This window comes from Drosophila elegans, unplaced genomic scaffold (assembly GCF_018152505.1).
Source record: "Drosophila elegans isolate 14027-0461.03 unplaced genomic scaffold, ASM1815250v1 contig_183, whole genome shotgun sequence".
NCBI lineage: Eukaryota > Metazoa > Arthropoda > Insecta > Diptera > Drosophilidae > Drosophila > Drosophila elegans.
In genome coordinates this window covers 8,200,397-8,216,969 of record NW_024545550.1, presented here as the reverse complement: position 1 = coordinate 8,216,969, position 16,573 = coordinate 8,200,397, and the positions used below count along the sequence as shown (strand labels likewise).

Sequence of the window (16,573 nt, the reverse complement as noted above, 5' to 3'; positions counted from 1 at the left end):
GATGGATTAAAACACCTGTGCTGTAAAATTTAATACTGGGATTATTGAAAATCCTTAATTTCGGCCCCCCACATTAATAACCAAAATTTATTATAATATTTAAATTTATTCGCGCGCATGCTGGGCATCTAAGTGTTGTAAAGGGCGCGATCGGCGATCCATTCCTAGGATATTATTTTGAGATATTTCGTGCAGCCCATTATTCCTCGAAAAACAAACAAACGTGAAACAATAATTTTAATACAGATAGAGATAAAATACCTGGTGGACTCAGAATAGTAATAAACAAACAGCGCGTTGAAATTTTTTCTTAATAACGAGCTGGACATGAACATGGAAGGTTTACGAAAATTTTTATCTTTTCCTGATATTTGGAAAAGTATTTTTTTTAACAATGGCTTCCTGTATGTACGATATTGTTTGTTTTATGAATTTCATTAAAGCAATGAAAAAAAGTGTAGAACAAACACCAAAGGATCAAAAATTCATAAATTGTGAAGATAAAAGTATATTACTTTTTCAAAAGAGCCACAGTCATGAAACCCAAATGACTACTTTTCTTGGTCGCACTGGACTTTGGGTCGAACTCGTGTTTGTAAAAAGAAAGACTGTTTTTATTAAATAGGGAAATTTATTTTGAAAATTTAAATATTCAATAACGATGACATATAAAAACCAGTTTACTTATAATGCACTTAATTGAATTCAAGCGATTTAATATAAGTTGAAAATTAAACTAGTTTCTTTCATGGTATTGACCGGGTTGATATTGGAATCTATCACGCAGACATAAGGCTGAAACACACAGATAGTCAGTTATGATTCAGTTCATTGGTAAAAATAAATAAAGCATCATGGTTAATATATAATATATATAAAAAAAATTGAAAGAAAAAACATTTGCGACAATTTCGAGACAAAAATACATATATCAATGAGAATGTGGATAATACAGGGGGAAGAATGAACTTTTCTCTCAATTGGTCCTGCAAATAGATCAAAGCACGTAATTTAAATCAAATAAATGGAAATGTATGCAGAAATATAAATTTTCAAAAATATCATTTGATTGCAAAAATAAACGGCTTGACATTGGACCCAAAAGAAATGCTCAACGGAATGGGTTTTTGAATGTATAGTACTACTAATAATATATGGTTGGGTCATACTTACCTTGATTCATAAGGCCACGAACACCTTGAAACCCTTGCTGAAATGAAAAGAAGAAAAGCGACTTCCCGCAACCACTTAAAATTGAGCTATGCTGCTTCAAACTGCCAAAGTATAAAAAATGAGTTGGGCTTTGGATAGCTTGCTAATACTAGACCTGAGTAACTGTTAAGATACCAATTATAGAACACGAAATCGAATAATATAAATATAGAACAGGCTTGGGAGCCAATGTAAAACCGCTTATATAGCAAGCAAATGATACCTTCAAACGATATTTTAAAAATATACAGCACAGAATTAATCAGTAGAGCACTGTTCGGGAAATTAAATATCGTTGCAGTCGCTAGGAAAATATTTAGAAATATATATATATATATGTCAATTTCAGAGAATAGTATATAGAATATATTCAGGATAATCAATTATGAGTATAATATATGTGCAGTTTGATATAAAAATGTTACTCCAATATGATTCAAAAGCATACCGACTGTGGCAGTCAACTGATTGGGAAAAGTTACAAGCCCGTCCCGATCCCCAAGATCTGTTCCACGACCAAGGCCCAGAACCTCTGAAAATACGCTCAATAAACGATTTTCAAATATGGCAATAAACAATCAGCTGGCAAAATATATCAAGTAGGATCGATACGGTCGAGGTCCCGACAGTGAGATACCTGCTACTTCTTTGTGTGATGTTATATTTGTTATACAGGATTTGATTTTTGTAATATCATGTTTAAAAAACTTCACCTTCATAGACACCAAATTAAAAGTCAGACAGAACTGGATTTAAAAACTGATCGCAAATAGATATATATAACAGTAGTTTAAATGTGGTACTCAAAAAGAAAACCCTTACCCACAACCAAATCCTGAACACCCACTGAATAAAAGTAACAGGTATAAATATAATCAATAGAAACGCAATAGGGCACATAGCATCGTAGTGCTATATGCTGGCAGTATGTATATGGATATATAGTATACGGTATATTAAATGTTTATTCAATGCTTGCCGACTGCAGGACGGATCAAGATCTGGATCGGAGTCCCGATCTGAGCCTGCCTAGCCGAACAACGGTTACAATATGGTTCATCTGCTGACGCAACAATCAGATATTTTTGGGGAGACGTAAAACTTAGTTTAGATTATATGTCAAAGTTATGTTTATAAATTATGGTAGACCTACATTCATTTGGGTATGTTTTCATTGTTTGATTTGCAATATGTATAATTGAATAGACAGTAATAACAACACACGATCTTACCAAGTTTGACACTTTTATAATATGTGGTTTGTATTTCTTCAAGTTTTTTATTTGTTTGTTTGTGTGAAAAAGTTTTGGGGTTTGATTTCTGTTATGAACTGGTCTGAAGAGCGGCCTCTGAAAGTACATACTTTATGTTTGCATCTGGTAATAACGACATTAACACAGGTATGATTATCCTGCTCATAAATAAGTTCTTTAAAGGTAAATATTAAAAATATATTTTTACCAAGTTTATGATTGAAAATATACAAGTATAGAATAGGGAAATAGTTTTTAAATCAATTCAGTGCTTACTGCTACGAAAATGATATCATGGGTTCTCCACAACTGAAAGGTGAAAATATTGTTATGCAAAATGTCAGATCAGTTAACAAGATTAACCTTTAAACCAGGCGCTCAATTTTCAAAACTGTTATATACGGTTCGATTAAATATTTTAAATCTTACCAGATCAGCAGACACAGATGATGATGTGCACGTGTCTGTCATCTCTTGTTCAAATGATATTTATTATAACTATGCTAAGCTAAGTACGTGAAAATGGGCTCCTGTATAAAAAACTTCGTTATCTTGTTGTAAATGTTATATATACGTATTGGAACTAACTAGAGCTGCAAAACTACCGATTGGTACTAACGATAATTAGAATTATTACGCGTAGCTTACTATCAATTTTACTATCGATAGTATCAAGTAAGGGTTATGAATTTATCGATAGTTTTGCAGTACTACTACTAACGATATAGCATTTCATATTGCATTTGAGAATTTTCACGAAGGTTGTCTTTCAATAGTAAAACACCCGCTGAATTGACGGTGAAAGAAATTATATATGCGAGAGATATATATGCAGATGTCAAAAAAAGAACAAAACACCCAAAACGGATTCAATTGGCTTATCTTAGTGTGTCGATGCAATTGGTGATCATGAACAGCAAGAGCATTATCTTTCGTTCGATTGCGTTTATGAATAGATATATAGATAGACTTAGGTTCTCGGGGAAATCGCTTAAGAACTATTGGGGAAGTTATAGGCATTATCCAAATAATAGACTGTGTTAATCATATTAATTTACATTTATGCAAAAGTGTGACGCCACAAGCTAAACGTTTAATGTTTCACTCTCCAATTGATTAGCTGATAGATCGATCCGGTTCCTCCTCTCACCACAGACCGCCGTCTCCATTCTGCCGTGTGTTGTCTATCTGGTGATGTTTCTGCTTCTGCTTTTGCTGCTGTTATTGCAATTAAAAATCATTTGCTTTTGTTCTGTTCTGATTTGCTAGTTTTGTGGGGGATAAAAGACATAGGACATAGTAGAACAATAGATCACTGCAAAGAGTTTTACGCATGGTAAACAAGATTTGGTTAGGATATCACACGTCATGTAAAACATGGGTCAGATTATTTTCCAAATGAGCCTACGAAATTCAATTTTGGATGGCACAAATAAAAATGAAATTACAATACAAATCACAACAGATGATTATCATTGACTATAAAACCCTCTTAGAAAAAACAATAAAATCCAAAATGAAAATTTCTATATGCTTAGATGGAAATCTCTGACCCAAAAATATTATTATATAAGAAATGGTATATAAAGTAGAGAATTTATACATAAAAATAGGCAAGCATTTGGTAGGCATATGGGTAAAGCAAAAATACGTAAAGCAAAATTCAAAGGCAATTCAATTCAAGTGGACTCATTAACACACTCCATTATCAACTACTGTTTATAAGTTTACAACTCACCCCATGCAAGGCACCTGCACCGTCCGCCGAACGCAGCATTTTCCACTTTGGCGTCCGCTTCCAGTCCCACATACATCTCCTCCCCACTCCCGCCGTTCCCGATCCCTCCGAGCGTCCTCAGTGTTTGTCGTTCTTGTGCGATTTCTGCTGTTGCTGGCCCGGCGCACCGGGATAACCGCCGTAGCCAGCGCCGGGATAACCGCCTGGATAGCCGCCAGGCGGTCCACCGCCCTGCCCTCCGCCACCGGGCTGAGGTGCTCCCTGCGGCTGGCCACCAGCTGCAGCCGCCGCCGCATAATACTGCGAGTACTGGGCGTACTGGCTAGGCGTCATGCTCTGTCCATATCCTCCGGCCGCCGCTGCAGCAGCCGCGGCAGCTGCTGCCGCCGCAGCGGGATTCGGCTGCTGGCCGGGATTGGGTCCACCCTGGCTGGGATTGGGCGCATTGTTCTGGCCACCCGGTGCTCCATTCTGTGGCTGCTAGGACAATGGAATTAATAAGTAAGCTTAAAGCGAAGGGTATCTATATAAACAAACTTTGTTCTTTAACGTTTTTTCGATGGCTTCGGCTTCTTCGATCTTGCCCACACTGCGGTAGTACTCCGCCCACTGGGCACTGTAGTCGGCTCCACCGGCACCGCCGCCGCCTCCTTGCTGCTGTTGCGACTGCTGCTGTGCCTGCTGCTGTTGCGGCTGCTGCTGCGGTTGTTGCGGCTGCCCAGGACCTGAGGAGCCGCCCGCCTGCTTGGCCTTCATTTGCTGCTCGATCATTTCAGCCTCGCGATGGCATCCCATTTGTCTGAAGGGGATAGAAAAAGGTTAATACAACCATCTAATTGTGACAATACTTAACCATATTAAATAATGGTTGTGCTATATGCATTGTTGCCAGTTTAGCATATCTTAGGCTAGATCTAGCATATTAAAAAATTGAATAATGAAACAGTTTCTAAAAAAAAGCACATTCAATGGAAGCAAGGATAGTCGGCAGAATTCAGTCATGTTTCAGTTTTTATGTTTGATAAATATAATCCGCACTTGTATCTGTTTCATTTAAACAGATTTCTTTAAAGGTTAACAATTATATTTGGAAATAATATTATATATTTGGAAACAGCTCGTTATTCAGCATTTATTTTTAAAGTTTACCCTATTTTAATTCAGAATCAAACTTTTATGAGAACTGAACACCTGGCAACACTAGCTGTATTTTTCATTTAACCTAAGTCTTTCTGCTCATGCTATCACTTACTTGTAGTACTCTATCCACTGTGTAGAGTAGTCCTGCCCACCAGCTGCTCCTCCCGCTGCAGCGGCTCCTCCTTGATTGGCTGCCATGGCCATTTGCTGTTGCTGCTGCTGTCCGGACGGATCCCATCCCTGCTGGCCATAGGGTCCGCCCCACTGCTGCTGCTGCTGGTAGGCTCCGCCGGAGTTGGGATCACCGCCCTGCATTTGATTGGGGCCACCGTAGCCGCCCTGCTGCTGGTTGTGGTGCGAGTTATTCTGGCCACCGCCTCCGCCACCACCTCCTCCGCCGCCGCCTCCTCCACCGCCGATGGGCTTGCGGGAAATGACATTCAGTTCCATGTTTATCTTCTCGGAGATCATTTGGCGGGCTGCCTCCACCTGGTCGGTGGTGCCCTTGGACTTGAAGAGCTTCTCATTGGGCGGATTGCTGGCATTGCGATCCATTTCGGTGTGGGCTCCAGATTGCTGGTTGATCAGCTTGATGGTCTCGCCACCTCGACCAATTACAATCTGCCGGGAAAGGTTTGAATTTAGAGAGCTTTGTACTGTAGAGACCTCGTCTGTGAACCTACTCCACACTTGGAAGCGGGTACTAGGAATGTGATCTCCTCCCGTCCGCCTTGGGCGTGATTAACGCCGTATCCATAGCCGTAGTTGGAGTTTCCGGAGTCACCTCCTCCTTGGCCAACGCCGCCTCCTCCATTTCCATTTCGATTCATGCCGTTGCGTTGCTATAAGACAACAAGTTTAAGGTAACGAACTAATTAGAATCTTTAAATGTTTGTAAATATGTCTGAATGTAAAGCGGTGATTGTTAGAAAGCCAACACTAAACTTTGTGAACTAAAGTAATTTAATTAAAAAGTTGTTTAATATTTTATGTATGCCATTTTCGATGGTTTCAATTTGATACTTTTATATGGTTGCATTAATTATTTTATATGATTGCAAAAATTTGTTTATATATTTGCATTGATTTCTAATTATGATTGCATTGCTTTCTTAATATAATTGCATTGTTTTCCTTTTCGCTTTTGATTAGATCGCCGCATTGATCTCTGAATGAAAGGCGGTGATGGTTAAAAGTGAGTTGATGAAACTAAAGTGACTTGACTATGAATTATGTTTAATATTTTTAAACCGAAATTTAGACAACACAAAGGTCTTGTTTTTTTTTCTTTTTAGACTTGACCAGGTCTCCGCATTTATATTTAAATTCCACACAAACAAATGAATTTGGGGAATATTTGACAAACCTTGAACTCCCCGACTTACCATCACGTTCTCAATCAGCCCATCGATGGTGCGCTTGGCATCCTCGACCTGCTGCCGAGTGCCCTGGATGACGCACCTCCGGTCGCCCATCTCGTCGTTTTTACCCTGGATAAACTGCAGCTTGCAGCCGCACTCGGTTTGGATCTTACGGATCATGTCGCCGCCCTTGCCAATGACCACGCCCACCGCGATCTTGGGCACAAAGACCTCGACGCTCTCGCCACCGTTGCCGTTGTTAAAGTTATTGAATCCCATGCCAGGGCCACCGCCGCCACCTCCTCCGCCGCCGCCTCCACCGCCTCGACCGCCCTGCTGCTGAGCCTGGGCATCCTTCTGGGCAATCAGGTCGAGCACCATCTGCTTGGCGTGCTCTATCTTCTGCGCCTCGCCGGAAATGCGCAGCGGCTTGATCAGCTCCTGGTTGGGCCCGTCCTGGATGATGATCATCTTGGCGCCGGTCTTCTCCTGCAGCTGTTTAATGGTGTCGCCGCCCTTGCCAATGACCAGGCCCACTTTGGCGCCCGGGATCATGATCTCCTGATAGGGAGGATAGCCGCTGGGTCCTGGTGGCGGCATATTAATGGTTAGGAGAACCTCCACCTGTCCGCCGCCGGCCCGATTGGCCATGTTCTGGATCATCTCGCGACCCTTGGTTACGGTATCTCGCTGGCCACGCAGCATGATGACGCGATCCTGATCCTGCATGACCTGCACCTTGACACCGGACTCCGCCTGGATGTGGGTGATGGTGTCATTGCTGGCGCGGCCCATGAAGGCACCGGCCACGGAGTCGGGCAGTCGGATCTGCTCCTCGCAGCTGGTTCCTGCGGAGGCGGCCAGTCGAGCAGCCACTGCCGCCGCTTGGGCAATGGCCTGGGTAATGCTGGCTCCACCTTGGCCACCGCCTCCTCCTCCTCCGCCGCCTCCTCCACTGCCGCTGCTCATGTTGGAGCTGTTGTTGCCGTACTCGGGACTTCCGAAGGAGCGCTTGCAGTCGGGACCGCTGTCGCCGTCGTCGTTGTGCCGCTTGAAACTGGGTGCTCCTCCTCCGCCGCCACCGACCCCTGGAGGGGATGGACCCACAGGAGCGCCGCCGCCCTGCTGGCTCGGTTGGATCTTGGCCGCAATCTGCATGGATTGCACGGATAAATAATGAACATCGATATACACACCGCTTCCTCTTCCGCTTCCGGAACTCACCTGCTTGGCACGCTGGATTGCCTGCGCGAGGGCCTGCGATTGACTAATGCTCGCCTGCTGCGTCTGGAACTCGCTCATCTCGGATTGTCCTACAAGATATATAATACGGATCCTTTGCCGGATTACACTTTTTTTTCGTTTCTAATGAGCTCCGCACGAGTTGAAAATTCAATAGCCGAAAAGGGGAGAGTTTTTCACACAAAGCCCGCTGTGTGAGTTTTTACGTCTTTTTCCGGCTTTCTCACAGCTATTTGAAATTGTTATTGAAACGCCTGCGTTGCTTACTTGTTTGGCTGCCGATTTTCGCACTTATTTAACACGTTTTCTGCACTTTCCTTTCGGCTTTGCGGTGAAAATTATGCGTCTGCAAAAAAATTGTGTAGCATTATACGGATTTGGTGGCGTTTTTTTCGACCCCTGGATTTTCAAGGCATTCGGTGAACGGTAACATTGCGCATTGTGAGGGATTTACCAGGGATAATGTAAAATACTGTTGTATTTATTTTTACAATACATTTTCAAATTCAACTACATTAATATCTATACTCCTCTTAAGCCTCGAATATTTAAGTGGGATTTGATTTAAATTTAAAAAAAGGCCCATTAATGGGGAATGCTCCCAATGTAACTATCGATGGTTCCAAAAACATCGATTACTCGATAGTGTGATCGATGTTTTTCCACCACTAGTTCTTCTTTCGTCGGCAACGTTGTGCAGAGCACGGCTACAGATTTGTTAAACGCGAATTTACCCCACAAAAACGCATTTAAAATGGCTTTCGGTGATGTGAAGACCCCGCAGGGACTGAAGGAGTTGAACAACTTCCTGGCCGACAACAGCTACATCAGCGGGTGAGTTGCTGCACGCGGCGGGAAAGTGAGGTTAAGTCCACCCACACCACGTCGGCAAATGAGAAGATTTCACCAATTTGCATAGACTAATTGCAATTACTTTTCAATTCCTTTTAGATACACTCCCAGCAAAGCCGATCTGTCCGTGTTCGAGGCTCTGGGCAAGGCCCCCGCCGCCGACAATGTGAATGTGGCCCGTTGGTACCGTCACATCGCCTCCTTCGAGGCCGCGGAGCGCGCCGCCTGGACTGGAGCTCCTCTGCCCCAGTTGGCCGGTGGAAAGCCCACCGTGGCCGCTGCTCCTGCCAAGCCAGCCGCCGCCGACGATGACGACGATGTCGATCTATTCGGATCCGATGACGAGGAGGACGCAGAGGCCGAGCGCATCAAGCAGGAGCGCGTCGCCGCCTACGCCGCCAAAAAGTCCAAGAAGCCCGCCCTTATTGCCAAGTCGTCGGTGCTCCTGGACGTCAAGCCCTGGGACGACGAGACAGACATGAAGGAGATGGAGAACCATGTCCGCACCATCGAGATGGACGGTCTGCTGTGGGGCGCCTCCAAGCTCGTGCCAGTCGGCTATGGCATCAACAAGCTTCAGATCATGTGCGTCATCGAGGACGACAAGGTCTCCATCGATCTGCTGCAGGAGAAGATCGAGGAGTTCGAGGACTTCGTGCAGTCCGTCGACATTGCTGCCTTCAACAAGATCTAAGCACTGAGATTCATATATTTTCAATAAACATGAGCAAAGCGAAGTAACTAAAAATTGGAGGTACCTTTATTTACTTTTATAATATTATCCAACTTAAAGCGTTAGAAGTGAAATTGTAGTTTATGTTCCAGCTATGTTGGGTTCATGTCTTAAAAACCCTATCGTTAGGACATCATAAACAGTTAAAGTTGAAGCCTAAAAAAATACATTTAAAACAGAATTTCTGGATTAGAATTAAAAATTGTAATCAGTTAAAATTCAAGCCAAAGAATACTTGTATATTTAAGTACAGAACCATTTCTTGTTAGAGTTTGGCTTTTATTGGTCCAGCTATACAATTTGTTGCAAAGTGTTATTAAAGCAGCACTCAGTACAATAACAGCTGACACCTTAAAGTATGCTTTTAAAATGAAACCAAAGTATATTATCATATATATCTCTTAGGTTAATAATACCACTCTCTCGAGTTCTCAGCTTGAGTCTTTTGTTTGGGGAGCTTTTGGGTGAGCTTTTGTCAACAAAAAAGCGAGGCTCGTAGCATTCCCAGCTCAGTTGATCGCGTAGCTCGATAGATTTCGGTTTTATACACCTCTAGAGAATACTGTTTAGAGGTTTTTTAAATTGCAGTTTTAAACAAATCTTTTTCGGACAAAAGTACCGCTTAAAATGGCCAACAAATTGTGCTGCACATTGGCCATTGGCGCTCTATTGTGCCTGGGATTCGCTGCTCTTATTCAAGCCCAGGGTGAGTCAAATAAATCAAATATAATAAATAAATATATAGGCGAGAGCATTTCCGTTCTTGTTATTGTTCTCGAGACGAATTTGTTACGCATTTGCTGAGATTTGCTTTTAACTCGAAACACAAATACCTGATCGTCTGCATTCATTAACATTAATTATCAATTGTATAGATATTTGTTTCTTTTGTTCTGCGGGAAGACATGTTTCGTTCTTAAACGTATTTCCCAGAAACATTTATCCATCATGTTTGTCAGCATTTGCATACAACAAGTATCTGGAAGTTGACAAACGTCCATTATTGCTCCGGGGTTTTGGATCGGTTTCAGATTCAATAATCGAACATCTATCATTTGATACACGGGCCGTTGAATGCTTTGGTTTTTTAATAACTTAACATTGCCATTGAAATTACTTCCGATTTGTAAATACGCATTACATTAAGCGGAAGTTAATTGGTAGTATATTTATAAAATTATGTATTAATCATGGGCAGTAAATATTACGATTTCTGTTTAATAAAATAATTGTTTAAATGGGTAATTAACACAAAGTGTTTGAAAAAAGGATGTAGTTTTAATAAACAAAATTCCCCGATTCCGGAATTAAATTTTTTAGTGCAATTTAGTACTCTATTGTTTAGCCCGATGAACATCCCACCTTCGTGACAATTTGTTATGACGACGTCGGATCGTAAGCATTATCTCTGCCTGCGTGTGTGTTATCTCAGGGCAAGAAAAACCCATTAAAAGATGTTTATATATAAAGTAGAATCTGCTATAAGCATTTTAAAGTTTAAATGTTATAATTTTAAATAACACAAATTTATTTTCGTTTGTTATTTTGGCAGCGTGATAAACCATTTTTAATCTTGACCCAATTTTGGAGCCTTTCAAGATTGTTTTGCATAGGTCAGTGAACTCAGAAACCTCTAGATTTGCGCGTGTGGGTGAGGCAGAAGGCTAGAAGACATGCTGTGCTTGATTGCCAGCCAATCTTCTCCACTTTGCAAATTGCCAATACCAATACTCGTTAAAAATACAAAATTTAATTACAAGAACAAGGTCTTGATAACGCCGATTTATTGACTCATCCCCGCCTACGGGCTGCCGGATTTGTTCTACGGAGATGCTTCAATGTTGCCATTGAAAGTTGCAAAACTAGTTCGGTAAAAAATGAGATGGGGACGTGAGGCTGACAGATTCAACAGAGGGTATTATATTTTCAGGTTCATGGGCGTGCAGCCAGTGGAATTTTTTTTTGTTCCTTGAATATAATTTATTATAATAAAAAATTTTTTGAAATTTTATGAGCCAGCTTACTCGGAATGAATTTTATATTGATTATATACAGATTATAGTAGGAAACTGAGGTTAATACTTGAAAATTATTAAAAAGTATACTTAATTTAAATTTTGAAAATATTTTGTTGGTCTCATCACTTTATATTTAGCAATAACCTCTTAATTTTTCTCTGTGTACTGCTGGAATTCCAAAGATATTAAATTTTTATAATTCTTAAAAATCAAAACATTACCGAATGCTCTGAATAAAGCGATGACATGATCTGGGCAAAAATGTGTGACACAATTCAAGTTTTGCTCTGGCAATATTTACGCTTGCTAATCAGCAAAGCTGAACTGAACTGATTCGATTTGAATGATCTTTTACCCCCAAACAGATAAGCCGGTGACTGATGTGTGCCTGGGCTGCATCTGCGAGGCCATCAGTGGATGCAATCAGACCCGTTACTGCGGCGGCGGAGTATGTGGCCTGTTTCGCATTACCTGGGCCTACTGGTCCGACGGCGGCAAGCTGACCTTGGGCAACGAGAGTCCCCAGGCGGAGGATGGTAAAATCCTTTCTCTTCTTCTTTATACATATTTCATATATCTTATGAACATTTTATCTGCCACACAGCATATGCCAACTGCGTGAACGATCCGTACTGTGCGGCCAACACGATCCAGAATTACATGACCAAGTTCGGACAGGATTGCAATGGTGATAATGCCATCGACTGCTATGATTTTGCGGCCATCCACAAGTTGGGCGGATACGGGTGCAAGGGCGAGCTGAGCTATCAGTACCAGACGCAGCTGACCAACTGCCTCAACTCGTTCCAGAACATCGACGTTCGCATCAGCAAGTAATCCCATTATCTTGCTAAACTTATGTTTTAATTAAATTTTAATAATGTAATAATTAATAATTTATGGCAATGCATTTGAATTCGAAGAAGATTGATAATAAATGACAATACGACAAGCGAATAAATATAAATCATTGCTTTCAATAAAGTTTTTAGTACTGGCATCTCACATATTTATTAACAAAGTTTTATAACCATTAAATTGGTTGATCAACGTTAGATAATATATACTTGACACCTTAAATTTACATAGTTTTCAAAACTATGTTTATAGGCAGGATTTGAAATGGACTAAATTTTATGAAAAATTACGTTAATAAAAGGAAATTTTACCTATTTTGAGTGTGTCGTTTTATTGTTTTGTAAAGTTTTGCACAGTGCATAAAAAATTCAGCCAGCCTCTTTAACATGCTATAACATATTTTTACTCTAAAACGTTGCATACTTTTTGCTGTTACTTTATAGAAATACAAGTCTATTAATAAAAAACCAATTGTTTCTAAATATTATGCTTGCTAATTATACGTTTATATTTATGGTAAAATTTTTTTAAAATTATTTAAGGTAAAGAAAAAAAATAGGTTGCACACTAAATGTATTAAATTTTTTCTTGGAATGTAAAGGGCTATATGATCTGAGGGCTTTAATCTTAACAGCTTATACTACTTATAAGAACCATAATTTATGGTGATTTATTTGAACTGATAAAATGAAAGTCTTTCAGTTTACGGCTTCTGATTTAAAACTTTAGTTGAGCAATAAGTGGTAGCAGCCGCTATCGGATGCGCCCTAGAAACCGGTATTGCCCGCTAGTTTGACGGATTTACCGGGCAAGTACCCAGTTCATTGGATTCGCCAGCACCATTCGGAGGTTTATATGCAGAGGTGTTGGATGCAATTGTTTTAACAAGCGGAAAAATGAGAGTTTTACTGGGATATTTTCTTTATATACTGCTGACACTGTGGCCTTCGTTGGTGCAAGGTCAAGGTGAGTTTTCCAAAAATATTTGAAGAACAAGTATATGTATAAACAAATTGTATTCACAGGTCATGTGTTGGACAAACCCGTGACAGAACTTTGCCTCACCTGTATTTGCGAGGCCATCAGCGGCTGCAATGCCACGGCGATTTGCACCAGTCCGGAAAAGGGCACCTGCGGCATTTTCCGCATCACCTGGGCCTACTGGGTGGATGCTGGAAAACTGACTGTCAATGGAGAGCATCCCGACTCAGAAAGGGCCTTCGTCAACTGTGCCAATGATCCGCACTGTGCCGCTGATTTGGTGCAGAATTACATGAAGAAGTTCAGTCAGGACTGCAATGATGATGGCGAGATGGATTGCCACGATTATGCCCGAATTCATAAAATGGGGGCTTATGGCTGCCAAGTGGACCCACCTTACAAATTCCAAAGTGCTTTTGATGAGTGCATCGAAAAATACGAGCTTGAGGGATTTGAGTGACACAATTTGTTCGTTATTTTGAGTGAAAAAACTAATTTCATTTATTATTTTAAGAATTTCATTCTTTAATAAAGCCTTTGAAACAAAATCAAAATTTTTGATATGCAATATATAATAATATATGCAATAATATTTTTAAAATATTGTTATTTTTTATAAACTTTTTGAGGAAATCAAATCTATTTGAAATAAATTTCGCACATGCTAATAAACTAAGATTTTTATGGAAAATAAATAACGACCGGGAATCACTCCTAATTGAAAACTAGACTATTGTCTATTTCCTATTACTGCCATTAGTCACTTTTGATAGAGCTAATTCTCAGCGCAGTGTTTAATAAAAATCAGTAGTCGTTGCTGAAATCGTTTCAGTGGCTGATCAATCGCGGAACGCATCGAATCGGAAGTGAATACATATCTCGCAGCTAAGCAATGCATTGTAGACATATTTTATTTTTGTTTGTTGGCCTAACAATTGGCGGGAAATGGGTGGCAGCTGAGAAAGCGAAACCCATTACAGAAACTTGTCTGGTTTGCATGTGTGAGGCTTTGAGTGGGTGCAATGCCACCGCTGTGTGTGTGAATGGGGCATGCGGCATCTTCAGGATCACCTGGGATCAGTGGGTGGATTCGGGAAGGTTGACAATAGAAGGCGATTCGCCCTTGACGGATAGCTGTAAGAACTGAGCGGCTAACCATTAGATAGTTTAATCCTTACTTATTTATTATCCTTCAGCTTTTACCAACTGCGCCAACGATCCTTATTGTGCAGCGGACACTTTGCAGAGCTATATGGTCAAGTACGGACAAGATTGTAACAATGATGAGAGGGAGGACTGCTACGATTATGGAGCCATTCACTATATGGGTCCTTTCAATTGCAAAGCGGATATGCCCTTTACCTACGGCAATATTTTCAATCGCTGTTTGAGAAGCGCTATTCGGGATGGAAAGCCTCAGAAATCAAACTAAAACCCCTTACCTAGTAAATAGTAACGAACTTATGAGGAAGAGTCGTCGTAATTTATGTGCGAAAATTGCATTGCTAATATAGGCTTTTATTTTGATTAATAAACAAGTGGCTTTCAGCCAAGTAAGATCAGTTTTGTGGTCAACACGGCGGCAACAGGTCGGGTTCTCTATTCTCGATCGGAATCAAAGCTCAGATATGCTTCGATTAATCGTCGGCTTGACTTGTTTGTGGCTACTGGTGCACAGTGGGTCCAACCAAGTGGGTATGTGCTTCTCATCTCCAAAAGCTAGATATAAGCGAAATTTTTATTGTAAAAACCACTGTGCTATGTGAGGCTTAAAACGCAGTAGAGAGTGCTCTATAATTATGGTAATCCATTTGCGCCCGCAGTATACTTGTAGTGAACTAAAGCCAGTTTGTCGGAATGGCTTTATACTATAAAGCCGGCAGTTACATCCGCCAATTTCCACTTTTCCCGCACACTGACTGAGTTAAGAAAGCGCAGTTGAAATACAAAATATAATTTTTAATTTCAAAATCTATTTATTTTTCCAAAAGTAAAGCCAATAACCATGCTAAATTATCAGTACTTAGTAACATAAGGAAGTTGGCCTAAGACCAAAAACCAGGCTAAATACTTATAATTTGTAAATACTTCAGAAGACAAGTTTTTTATTGCCACTAGCTTAAATCTGATAAAACTTAAAATTTCAAATAAATCTAATTTTTTGGAGAAACAAACCCTTGAAGGAAGATTACCTAAAACCAAAAACCAGGCCTATACAAGATTCTTGATTTGATATATTGATATATATTTATATTAACAAATAATTATAAACCTCAAAAGATTTTCATTTTTTGATGAATCTAAATAACTTTAGAAAATTAAGAACTAACCAACTAATTCTCCTATTATGTTAAATTTTTTGTTGCTGTGCATTTAGTGGAAAACAAACCGGTCACGGAAGATTGCCTGGACTGTCTGTGCGAAACAATGAGTGGCTGCAATGCATCCGCAATTTGTGTGAATGGGGCCTGCGGAATATTCCGGATTACCTGGGGATACTGGGTGGAGGCGGGAAAACTTACTCTGCCAACCGATTCAGCGCTTTCCGATGATGGTAGGTTTGTATATTTTCTGTCCAATTGTTTATCCCAGTAAAAAATCCATCATTCAGCCTTCACCAACTGCGTGAATGAGCCCCACTGCGCAGCCAACACGGTCCAGAACTATATGTTTAAGCACGGACAGGATTGCAATGGAGATGATCACATCGATTGCCTGGACTTCGGAGCCCTCCACAAGTTGGGCAATCTTCAGTGTCGCGGAGAGCTGCCCAATCTCTTCGGAAAGGTATTCAACCAATGCCTGAAAGCCAAGAAACGTTTGGCAGAAAAGAAAATTATCCAAGCAAAAGAAACGGCGGCTTCAACATAATTGATTGTTTATTTAATTTCTTCGCCGCTTTTTTTTCACGGATATATCTTTTTCTGTTTTTAAAACAATCCTGGTAACACATATACACATACATCGAAACATTGCTTATGTTTGCCGCTTGAACAGTTTCCAATATTGGTATGGAATCTATAGATTTATTTATAGATACATATATATATATATATACATATATATTAGAGGGGTATATGAAAACTACTTTAATATTCTCTCGTCTTTTTATAATTTGTTAGTCAACATGTTAACATACTGGTAGTACATATTCAATAATATATCCGGATTTCGACTTACGTTTG

The 16,573-nt window shown here is 40.4% G+C and overlaps 6 protein-coding genes across 10 annotated transcripts; 5 read left to right on the top strand and 1 right to left on the bottom strand.

The window, feature by feature from the left end:
* Window positions 1–2,159: 2,159 nt before the first annotated feature.
* Window positions 2,160–8,349, bottom strand: LOC108144484 (far upstream element-binding protein 3). Of its 5 annotated transcripts, none has more exons than XM_017269410.2 (8): window positions 8,214–8,349; window positions 7,929–8,017; window positions 6,729–7,856; window positions 6,027–6,185; window positions 5,456–5,964; window positions 4,741–5,002; window positions 4,204–4,683; window positions 2,160–3,780 (listed from the first exon to the last, which is right to left on the bottom strand). In XM_017269410.2, exons 2-7 carry the CDS (start codon window positions 8,004–8,006, stop codon window positions 4,321–4,323), a joined length of 2,499 nt encoding a protein of 832 aa, XP_017124899.1. In that variant the 5' UTR covers window positions 8,007–8,017; window positions 8,214–8,349; the 3' UTR covers window positions 2,160–3,780; window positions 4,204–4,320. The 5 variants fall into 5 exon arrangements, with proteins under 5 accessions (XP_017124899.1, XP_017124900.1, XP_041563141.1 ...); XM_017269411.2 differs by having other exon boundaries at window positions 7,929–8,040; window positions 8,214–8,345; XM_041707207.1 differs by having other exon boundaries at window positions 7,929–8,345.
* Window positions 8,350–8,609: 260 nt separating this feature from the next.
* On the top strand, window positions 8,610–9,546 carry LOC108144486 (probable elongation factor 1-beta). Its single transcript, XM_017269416.2, has 2 exons — window positions 8,610–8,780; window positions 8,898–9,546. The coding sequence occupies exons 1-2, from the start codon at window positions 8,701–8,703 to the stop codon at window positions 9,490–9,492; spliced, it is 675 nt and encodes a 224-aa protein (XP_017124905.1). The 5' UTR covers window positions 8,610–8,700; the 3' UTR covers window positions 9,493–9,546.
* A 493-nt stretch (window positions 9,547–10,039) lies between these two features.
* Window positions 10,040–12,516, top strand: LOC108144485 (lysozyme). Its single transcript, XM_017269415.2, has 3 exons — window positions 10,040–10,237; window positions 11,915–12,085; window positions 12,154–12,516. The coding sequence occupies exons 1-3, from the start codon at window positions 10,159–10,161 to the stop codon at window positions 12,384–12,386; spliced, it is 483 nt and encodes a 160-aa protein (XP_017124904.1). The 5' UTR covers window positions 10,040–10,158; the 3' UTR covers window positions 12,387–12,516.
* A 715-nt stretch (window positions 12,517–13,231) lies between these two features.
* LOC108144555 (lysozyme) lies at window positions 13,232–14,116 on the top strand. Its single transcript, XM_017269534.2, has 2 exons — window positions 13,232–13,373; window positions 13,433–14,116. The coding sequence occupies exons 1-2, from the start codon at window positions 13,304–13,306 to the stop codon at window positions 13,846–13,848; spliced, it is 486 nt and encodes a 161-aa protein (XP_017125023.1). The 5' UTR covers window positions 13,232–13,303; the 3' UTR covers window positions 13,849–14,116.
* A 104-nt stretch (window positions 14,117–14,220) lies between these two features.
* LOC108144556 (lysozyme) lies at window positions 14,221–14,950 on the top strand. Its single transcript, XM_017269535.1, has 2 exons — window positions 14,221–14,524; window positions 14,585–14,950. Exons 1-2 carry the CDS (start codon window positions 14,281–14,283, stop codon window positions 14,818–14,820), a joined length of 480 nt encoding a protein of 159 aa, XP_017125024.1. The 5' UTR covers window positions 14,221–14,280; the 3' UTR covers window positions 14,821–14,950.
* On the top strand, window positions 14,924–16,567 carry LOC108144116 (lysozyme 3; the record flags this gene model as incomplete). Its single annotated transcript, XM_017268759.2, has 3 exons — window positions 14,924–15,083; window positions 15,766–15,942; window positions 16,000–16,567. Coding segments are annotated over 3 exons (597 nt in total), but the record flags the coding sequence as incomplete, so codon positions are not given.
* Between the last annotated feature and the right edge of the window lie 6 nt (window positions 16,568–16,573).